Genomic DNA, 9,928 nt, shown 5'->3' on the forward strand with positions numbered 1-9,928 from the left:
GGAGGAGCGGAGTGAGGTCCCGCCAATGGGAGCGGCCGTAGCGCCATGGCAACTGATGATTGGCGGCGGCCGAAGCCAATGGAGGGCCGCAGGGGCCGAGGCGGGGCGGGCCCGCCGGAGCGGACAGGAGCGCGGTGGCCCGGTGGACGGGAGCCGGAGGAGGCTGTGGGAGGTGGTGGCGGCGGCGGCGCGGAGGAGGAGGCGGAGGAGAAGCGGGTGAGGGGCGGCGCGGGGTCCCACCTCTGAGCCCTCTCTGGCCCCCGCCCCGCGCCGCCTTGCTCCCAGTCGCCCTCAGTCCCGACTGGCCCCCGCCCCGGTCCCTCCTCACGTGCAGGCTCCCAAGTCCCCCGGCCCTTCCTCAGGCCTCGGGCTCCTGTGGGGGCCGCAGCCCCTTCTCTGTGCTTCTTCTGGCACCCGCCGGCCCCTCCTTGCGCCCCAGGCATCCCGAGACTCTCCCTGTCTCAGCCCTTCCCCCGAACCCCGCTGCCGCCTCAGATCCTCCCCTGGAAAGCCGGGGCTTCCCCCTGGCCCAGTTCTCCTGACCCTTGCCTTCCCCTGTCAGGCTCTCTCCGGCACCCCAAGACCGCCTCCTGTCTCGCCCCTTTCCCGTCCCAGGCCTTCGCTGAGAGCCCTCGCCATCTCCCCAGGTCCCCCTGGCGCCCCAGTTTCCTGTCTCGCGGCTTCCTTGTGCCGCTCTCTGCGCCCTCGGGATCCCTCAGCTCCTCCAGCACCCCCCCGGCTCCCCTTGACATTCTGAGGATCCCTCGTGTACTCCAGGTCCCAGCACACCCCGGCCCCTCCTCCGCGCCCAGCTGAGCCGGCTCTGAGACCGGCCTCTTACCACAGGCCCCTGGCTGCTTCCGGCCCGTGCCCCCCTTCCGTCCCCTCCCTCTTTTCTAGACCCTGGCTCCCCTTCCTGGTGTCCTCCGTGGACTCCTGAGCTGTCTAGGTGTGGGTGTCCCGTGGGCAGTCCACAGCATGCCCCTCCCCGCTTTCCCCTCCCCCCTTTGTCCTCTGCACCCCCTCCCGCAGAGCCCTTGAGGGGAGCAGGTGCGGCTGTCTCCCTCCCCTTTGCCTCCCCCCCCTCCCCCCCCCCCCCCCCGCAGGCTGCCTGGGGCCTCCCTAGCTCTCAGTCCCGAGGGCTGTGGGGTACAGGGGGAGGAGCAGCCCAGCGTGTCCCCTGCCTCCGCCTCAGGCCTGGGGCAGCGCAGAGCCCTCCTACTTCAAACCACCTATTAGCTGGTCGCCAGGACAGCGGGGCCACGTGTGCTGCGTGTGTGGATGCGGAGGGTCAGCCTGCTCCTGGGCCTCTGTCCCATCAGGCATCAGGAGCGAGATTCTGATGGTGCTTCCCGGTGTGCTGGGGGGCTTTCTGCTCTCTGCCTGGAGGACTTGTTGATCTCATCCTCGCCCTGCACTGCTTCCCCCCTCCCCAGTTTAGCCGAGGACACAAGGCCAGGCCAGTTGCATGTGCCCCGTTTAAGTGGCACCTGCCTCGCCAGCACCCCCAGCACAGCTTGCCAGTGCCCCCTACCCACTGCGGGAGGCAGCATGGTCTGGGGTCACCATGGGGCCCGACAGAGTGACTGCGCGGGAGCTGTGTGAGAACGACGACCTGGCCACCAGTCTGGTCCTGGACCCCTACCTGGGCTTCCGCACCCATAAGATGAACGTCAGGTGAGGGGCTGGGGTGGGGGGCCGGGGTCCAGGCGGGGACCCTTCCCTGCTGCCGCCAGCCACACTGAGAGCCACAGTGAGGTCCGTGCGGAGGGCAGCGGCGGGCTGGGCCCGAGGGGTGTAGGCCCAGGCCCCGGGACCCAGGTGTGCACTCTCCCCCAGCCCTGTGCCGCCTTTGCGGCGACAGCAGCACCTGCGCTCAGCGCTGGAGGCCTTCCTGAGGCAGCGGGACCTGGAGGCCGCGTTCCGGGCCCTGACACGGGGAGGCTGGATGGCCCACTACTTCCAGAGCCGGGGCCCACGGCAGGAGGCCGCCCTCAAGACCCACGTGAGGGCGCCCACCCCTCCCCGCCCGCCCCTCCCGCTCACCCCATCGCCCCCACCCCTGCAGCTATTGGTCTGGAGCCCCTCGGCGCCTTGCCCCCTCCCACGGCCGGACTCCCCCACCTCCTTAGCCGTGAGGACCCTCTGAGGCGAGGCGCAGAGATGCCTAGGAGACTTGGGGGCCCTCCCAGATGGAGCCCCACCTCCTCATTTGACAGATGAGGACACTGAACGCCCCCACAGCGGGAAGTGAGTCCCCCAAGAGCTCTCAGAGAGTCAGTGCAGAGCAGTAGAGCCAAGAGAGCCTGGCCACCCCCTCACCCGCTGCCCCTCACTCCCCAGATCTACCGCTACCTCCGCGCCTTCCTGCCTGAGAGTGGCTTCACCATCCTGCCCTGTACCCGCTATTCCATGGAGACCAACGGCGCCAAGATAGTGTCCACGCGGGCTTGGTAAGTGGTGACCCCCACCCCCTTCTGGCTAGAGGACTGTGGGCCTTAGGCGTCCGTGTTCACCCAGGCTGGGTCCCAGAAGACCCTCCTCAGCCAGGCAGGGTGACGCCCCCTGCCAGCCCTCTCCAGCAAGCACCAAGCACCTGATATTTGAAGGGGGCGGTGAAGGGGGGACTGGCAGATAACGGTCAACATGGTGTGGTGACCTCCCCACTCAGCACAAGGATGGTGCTGCAGAAGGAGGGCGAGGCAGGTCACTCGGGTTTCCTGGGGGAGCACCGGGTGGGCGGTGGCGCCCGGGCTCATGCTCCACGGCCATCCACCGCAGGAAGAAGAATGAGAAGCTGGAACTGCTGGTGGGCTGCGTCGCTGAGCTGCGCGAGGCGGATGAGGGGCTGCTGCGTGCCGGCGAGAATGACTTCAGCATCATGTACTCCACCCGCAAGCGCAGTGCACAGCTGTGGCTCGGCCCGGCAGCCTTCATCAACCATGGTGGGCACGGGGTGGCGGTGTGCGGGTGCTGGTGCAGGCGTGGGCGGCCTGACCCCACTCACCGCCCACTCTTCTCTCCCCACCCTCCCTCCGTGCGGTCACTCCGGCTCCAGACTGCAAGCCCAACTGCAAGGTGAGGGAGCCTGTGGGAGGTGAGGGCCCCCCCCCCCCCGCCTCAGCCTTCCCATCTCGCTTCCCGGGCTGTAGGGTGCAGGCCATGGGAGCCTGAACTGCGGGGAAATGGCGTCTCAGTCCCGAAGTCTGGCCAGAACCCAGGCGCCTGGATTGCAGATGGAAGAAGGCTTGTGTCCTTGTCCCCTGCTGGCGCACCATACAGGCTCCAGGTGGACAGAGCCAGCAGTACCCCCCCACCCCCACCTTAAATCTTATCCAGCTAGTACAAATGCCTGACATCCTGGAGGTGTGCCTGCTGTGCCTGACCGGCAGGGGGCGTCAGAAGCACTGAGCCTGAGGAGCACTGACTGGGGTGGAGAGTGTACCTTAATGAGCCGGTGGTGTACGGGGTGGGAGTGGGGCTCTGGGCCGTGAAGATGGGGCGCTGAGGCACGGCCCCGCAGTTTGTACCCGCAGATGGAAATGCTGCATGTGTGAAGGTGCTGCGAGACATCGAGCCGGGCGATGAGGTGACCTGCTTCTACGGCGACGGCTTCTTCGGGGAAAAGAACGAACACTGTGAATGTTACACTTGTGAGAGGTGCTGCCAGGCAGGGCAAGAGGGCGCGGTGGGAGCCGCGCAGGGCAGCGTCCCTGACTCCCTCTGCCCTCTCCCCCGGGTAGGAAAGGCGAAGGTGCTTTCAGGTTGCATCCTCGGGAACCCCAGCCGCCTCGGCCCCCAGACAAATACGAGCTGCGGGAGACCAAGCGTCGGCTGCAAGGCCTCCTGGGCCCCCGCGCCTGCACCCACCTGTCCCCACGGCATGGGCACCGCGACTCCTGCAGTGAGTGCCAGTGTGCTGACCCTTCTCTTCACACTGCTCAGCCTCTTCCCGAGAGCTGGCTGATGCCTCCCCTTTCTCTGCAGTGCTCTGCCAGCCCTTGCGGCCCCCGTCCTGCAGCTGCCGCCCTGACACCTCCCCGCTCTGGCTCCAGTGGCTGCCACAGCCCCAGCTTCTGGTGCAGCCTCGGAATTACCGGCGTCCCCGGAAGTGCCGGCGCCCCCAGCCCCAGCGAGCCACTGTGGCACTCCCTGTTCTCCCAGCCACCCGCGTCTCCCTGCACCCATGGGGAGGTTGTGGGCCCCACTGCCGCCTGCAGGGCGAGGCCCGGGTAGCCCTGAGCCGAGCGGCCATTCCCAGCTGGACCCCACAGCATGACTGGCACTGGGCACGGCGCTATGGGCTGCCTTATGTGCTGCGCGTGGACCTGAGCCGGTCTGGGCCCACACCCACCATTCCCACACCTGCCAGCTACCCAGTCCCTGTTCCTGTCCCCAAGCAGGCCCTGGCCTTCGCCCCCTTCTCCCCACCCAAGCGCCTGCGACTGGTGGTCAGCCACGGCTCCATTGACCTGGATGTCCACGGTGAGGGTCCTTGACACCTATGCCAGGAGACCCTTGCTCTGGGTCTTGGTGGAGCAAAAGCCACTGGAGGGAGCCTACCCTGACCCCAGCACAGCTCTGAACCACTGGTGGCTATTTCTGGGAGACCCCAGCTCTGCCCCTGTCCTCCTGTGACTGCTGACCCCAGAGCCACCCAGCAGCGGGGACCCCTAGCTAGGCTGCCCTCCCAGGGAGCAAAGCCATAGGGGCAAGGCTGACAAGGGCTCCCTGGAGACTCTTAGGGGGGCAGGGCTGACATGTCAGGGTGCATCTGCAGCACCCCTGGCAGGTCTCAGGGAGGCTGGTTCGACCTCATCTTTCTTATGGTGCTGCCCCTGGTGCTACTGGAGTGTGGGGGCTCGGAAGCATTTGAACTTTTTATTAAAACCTTGTTATAAGCAGCCTCCTCAAAAGGTGCAGTCATTGAGAGGGACATGTGGGAGGGCGTCCATTGTGGGGAGACTTTCAGCCAGTCCTCACCAGCTTCAGCTTGCCTCACAGAAGTGTGCCCATTTTTTACTTACGGTTCAACAAAAGCCCCCACCCCTCTCCACACATACACACACACACCTAGCTGGACTGGTGAAGTAGGGGGCCAGGAAGGCATCGGAGGGGCTGAGACAGGCTTATTCTTGCTCTGGGGAGCCCTGCTTCCCTGATGGTTTGCAGATGGCTGCCATTTGTGGGTGTAGATTCCTGGGTGTACTCTGGGATCCACTTTGGCACAGCAGGAAAGGATCTGTGGAAAGTCAGAGGGTGCTGGGGCAGGAGCCCCTTTTACTGCATCCTGTTCAGCTCAGGTTGCTGAAGAGACAGGGAGGGGGAAATCCCCTCCTGAAGCAAAGGGCTCACTTGTTCTGACATCACGATGGCTTCTGACAGGTGATGGGTGGCAGCAGAGTTGGGGCTGGCACCAGGGATGGGGTGAATTCTAGCTGGAACTAGCTTGGCCCTGCCCCAGGGCTTCCGTACCTGTAGGAGGGGCAGCCCTCAACTCTCTCCCATCAGGGGTAACAGGCCATGCCAGAGTCCTTCTATCCCTATGCATGAAAACCTGCGGGTGCCCTCTGACCCCTTTACCGTGTTGATGCCCTGGCATGGCTGCCCTGAGGCTGTGGAGCCAACAGGGGCCCTTACAGGTCCACAGAGCCCTGCTGCCTTGTATACAGAGTCCTATGGTCCCACCAATGGGGTGCCCTGAGGCCCTCTGGCATGTAGCCTCTTTCCAGATCTTCCATCTCATGTGGGCTCTGAGAACTGGGAGCAGGGAGAGGGTAGTAGCAGCTTCCCAAGGGATGGGAGAGCAGGAGTGGTTGGGGAGGTGGCTGAGGGGGAATAGCAGGTTATTTCTAGGATACAAGGGATGGGAGTGGTACTGGGGGTCAGTGACCTGGATCTCCTCTGACAATTCTGTGACTCGGTGCTCTGCACTCCAGTGCCATCCACACTCAGTTATCCCCCAATAGTGTACCTGTGCCTGGACAACGCCCCCCCCACCCCAGCCACACACACACATATGGCTGCCTCTCAAGGCCAGGCTTCCCAGTAAAGGCATTTCTGGTGGGGGTGGAAATGATGAAAGCAGTGTAGAGGACAGGGCATGGAAAGCTGTGGGGAAGGCACCAGCTCCTCTGAGCTCCCCCAGTCCTTCCTGGCATCTGCTTCATCTAGTACTAGACCACAGTTCTCTTCCCAGTGGGGAAAGCTGAGGCTTATCAGGCAGAGATCTCAAGTGTCTTAGTAAGGCTACTTTGGCTTCCTTGATTTGGGGGGCATATCCAGCAGTGCTCAGAGCTTACTCCTGGTCCTGCACTCTGGGGTCACTTCTTGTGGGGCCTGAGGCACCCTATATGGTGCAGAGGATTGAACTCAAATTGGCCTCATGTAAGACAAGTGCCCTGCCAGCTGTCCTATCACTTCAGCCCACGACTGCCTTTGTACTGAGCAGGGCCTTGAGGGCCCGTGGGGTGGCAGGGGGTAGATCTGGTGCCTGGGCCATTCAAAGGAGCCCCAAGTCCCCAGGATCTCATGGTGAGGGTGTGAGAAGTGGGGCAGACACATCGGGCGAGAGCCTGCCAGTAGGAGAAAGGATAAGGCTACCCTGGTACTGTCAAGGGAGATGGGTATAGACCCTTGCCAGAGCGGTCACAGGACAGGGACAAGGACGCCCTGAGAAGGAAATGCAGAGGTTAGGGAGGCACAACTGGTGGCACAAGAAGACCCATAACTCCTTGAAACTTAAGATGGTACAGGGGCAGGGGTCAGACACAAGCAACCAGAAAGGCTGGAGGGGAGAGATAGGGAAACTTGGGGGGGGGGGCGTGGCTCGGCGTTCTGCAACCATTGTAAGAGGAGTTGGCCTCAAGAACCAAAGGACTGGTGATGGAGACAGCAGGGGAGAGGCTACAGCCTGCTGAGGGGTGTGTGGGGCCGCTGGGGCTGGGTTCTATCCGGAGAGCAGTGTTCACAGTCCTCTCTGACTCTGCAAGGATCAGAACACTAGTGTTCCCTTGGGGGCAGAAAATTAGAAGCAATGTCAGGCGCCACAAAGTTGTATTTGCAGTTTAAGGACTAGGGTAAGTATCCGGGTGGCTGGAAAGATGGCATTGGGGCTGACCCCTCAAAGAACCACGCGCGCTCCGCTCAGATTTTGCCAGCGAAGGTCCCATCCTGAATCTGCTCGGTCCAGCGCTGCACCTGGGAAAGAAGGGAAGCAGGGAGAGAGAAGGGTAGGAGGCAGAGGACGCCCTGCTCAGCTCGACTGCCCCTCCACCCGGACTCGAGTTCGCACGACTCTTCTCACCCAGCTCTTGGGGCACAACGAGCGGAACACGTGTTGGTAATACTGGCAGGGCTCAGGGCTCTTGCCACGCCGATCCATGGCCTTCAGGCAGCGGTAGTAGTCTGCGGCGTGATGGGCTGGGTCATGACACGCCCCCCCTCCCCCTCACGCCCCGCTCTGGGTCTAGTCCCAATGACGGCCTCCTCCACCTGGACCAAGTCTGGCCTCCACGATTTGGCCCAGCTCGCTCCAGGCCAGTTCCACGCTCCCACGGCTCAGACCCCGCCCCTCCCAAGAACAAGCCTCCAAAATAGGCCACGCCTCTCCAAGATACAATCTGCCGGGTCAGGGACCCAGCTCTGCCCGCCCGCCCCCCGCCCCCTGTGGTTCAGTCACGCCCCCCTCTGGCAGGCCCAACCCTTTCGAGCCAGGCACGCTAGCCCCGCCCACCGTCCCTTGATCCTGGCACTCAAATCGTCCAGGCCCCGCCCACAGCCTTGGCCCCGCCCCAACGAGAGCCCCGCCCGCCAGTTGGTCCAGTCCCGTGTCGGTGAGCCCCACCCACCCTCGGCCCGTCCTTCCAGGTGGGGCCCACGCGCCCGCCGTGGCCAGTCCCAACTCTCGCCTCAACGGTCTCCGCCCTCCCCGGGGTTCCGGAAACCGTTCCACCTCTTCAGGTGGGGCGTGCCCTTCCTGCTCACCCCTTACGGTGGGCTAAACTGGCCTGTGGGGTCTCACCCAGAAAGTTCTGGTAGCAGTTGCGGGTCTGGTTCTGGTTGGGGAAACGGGGGTCGAAGGGCGGCGTTGTCCATTTCCTTCCGGAGGACTTCTGGGACTCACAATCCAACATCTACAGAGTCTGCGGGGACCGGGCCTCTGTGGACACTGGGGAACCCCGCCCTCCCGGCACCCGATCCACCACTCTGCCCTCACCTGTGGGAGTCCAGGAGTCGCCGGGGCGGTCAGCTGAGCTCGTGGCTCGGTCCGGAGTGAGGGGGTTCGCTTCTCCGAGCAGGGAAGGAACGATCCCCGCCCCGATTGGCCGGGACCCCTCCCGGCGTGCGCGCGCACACAGGCACCCAGGCTACTGCACTCAGGCGTTTGGTTTAATCTTCGCGAAGCTGCCCCCGCGCGTCCCCAGGCCCCTGCCCCAAACATTTACACTTATAAACAGCTCTGATCTACCGCAGAGGGAGGGTTCCCTCGCCAGGCCTTTCAGCACCCTGCTTCTTACAGTGAGGCCTGCAGGGCGAGAGGAGAGAGTGGGACTGGGGTGTGCTCCCACAACTCTAGCGCCAGACTGAGGCGGGTTGGGGCACCGGGAGCTACCTGGCTGTGCTGCGCTGATCTGAACACTTGAGCCGCTGAAGTCGGATCATGGCATCCTGCTATTGCAGGTTCTGGGAACTCTGCGCTCTAGAGAGAGATCCAGAGAGGGCTTTGCGGGATGGGCAGCAAGGCAGGCTACGTGCTCCTTAACTGCATCTGGGGAGGGTCTGGTCTCGCTGCCAGCGCATCATGAATGCAGTCTCTTCTCAGCAGCAGTCCAAGTGTACACACCGGCCTGAGCACCCTAATGATGCTGAGACCACCACCTCCCTCCTGTGGCATCAGGAGCCAAAAAAAGCCCCATACTTTTTGCAGCACCCCCAGCTCCTGCCAACACAGCTCTGGACATGCCACATAGGCAACAGCCTCTAGTCATCATGTGACTTAGCATCACATTATCAAAGGATACAGCACAGTGAAACCCACCCCCAACATTGTGCCCTGTTCACGCAACTGGCTGCAAACAGTGCTTGTCCACTGACATGCTGGAAGCAAGATGCCCAAAAGGAAAGTCAGGGGGCCAAAGAAGAGATACTGCAGGGGCAATGACGTTCTCTCACATCTCCCCATGCCCACTTTGAATCCCAGGCATTACATACAGCCCCCCAGAGCATCACCAGGGGTCTACTCGTGAGCACAGAACAATGAAAACCACGAATGGGGGGACTAGAGCGATAGCACGGTGGGTAGGGCATTTGCCTTGCACGTGGCTGACCCGGGTTTGGTTCCCAGCATCCCATATGGTCCCTTGAGCACCGCCAGGGGTAATTTCTGAGTGCAGAGCCAGAAGTAACCCCTGTGCATCGCCGGGTGTGACCCAAAAAGCACAAAAAAAAAAAAAAGAAAAAAAAAGAAGACAATCCTGAATGGGGTCAGAGTGACAGTACAGTGGGGAATGCAATTATCTTACACATGGCTGATCCAGATTTGATCCCCAGCACCCCATATGGTCCCTAGAGCCACCCAAGACTGAAAGCCAAGAGCACTGATGAGTGTACCCTTCAAAGAAACTTCCAAGTACTGCCAATTGTGTCCCCCAAATAAATGAGGGGAAATGATCTGCCAACTCCCGAGATGTATCCCTCCACCACACTCCTCACTTCTCCTGATTCCTCTGACTGCATGTGCTCCTCTGGGGTCATGGCAGCTCCTAATTGGTCCAGACAGAGCCTGCACCCTTGCCACAGGCCTCTAATAGGCTCTTCCATTCTCTCTTTTCCCTCTCCTTTAGGTCTTTGCACAAATGACACCACCTCCCTGAATCACTTAAGGCCACCCCGTCAAAGTCCACTCTCTCCCACCTTGTCCCCAGGA

At 62.5% G+C, this 9,928-nt stretch overlaps 2 protein-coding genes across 3 annotated transcripts; one reads left to right on the forward strand and one right to left on the reverse strand.

Annotated features, from left to right (window-relative positions):
• Window positions 1-120: 120 nt before the first annotated feature.
• KMT5C (lysine methyltransferase 5C) lies at window positions 121-4,899 on the forward strand. 2 transcript variants are annotated; one of them, XM_055145535.1, is made up of 9 exons: window positions 122-216; window positions 1,437-1,677; window positions 1,840-2,005; window positions 2,344-2,453; window positions 2,782-2,945; window positions 3,059-3,078; window positions 3,524-3,660; window positions 3,744-3,904; window positions 3,988-4,899. In XM_055145535.1, exons 2-9 carry the CDS (start codon window positions 1,568-1,570, stop codon window positions 4,497-4,499), a joined length of 1,380 nt encoding a protein of 459 aa, XP_055001510.1. In that variant the 5' UTR covers window positions 122-216; window positions 1,437-1,567; the 3' UTR covers window positions 4,500-4,899. The 2 variants fall into 2 exon arrangements, with proteins under 2 accessions (XP_055001509.1, XP_055001510.1); XM_055145534.1 differs by having other exon boundaries at window positions 121-1,677.
• A 2,152-nt stretch (window positions 4,900-7,051) lies between these two features.
• On the reverse strand, window positions 7,052-8,355 carry LOC101556738 (cytochrome c oxidase subunit 6B2). The gene is made up of 4 exons (XM_004616941.2): window positions 8,219-8,355; window positions 8,024-8,144; window positions 7,307-7,407; window positions 7,052-7,200 (listed from the first exon to the last, which is right to left on the reverse strand). Exons 2-4 carry the CDS (start codon window positions 8,133-8,135, stop codon window positions 7,147-7,149), a joined length of 267 nt encoding a protein of 88 aa, XP_004616998.1. The 5' UTR covers window positions 8,136-8,144; window positions 8,219-8,355; the 3' UTR covers window positions 7,052-7,146.
• Between the last annotated feature and the right edge of the window lie 1,573 nt (window positions 8,356-9,928).

The sequence above is a fragment of the Sorex araneus genome, chromosome 8 (genome assembly GCF_027595985.1).
Source record: "Sorex araneus isolate mSorAra2 chromosome 8, mSorAra2.pri, whole genome shotgun sequence".
In the NCBI taxonomy this organism is placed as follows: Eukaryota; Metazoa; Chordata; class Mammalia; order Eulipotyphla; family Soricidae; genus Sorex; species Sorex araneus.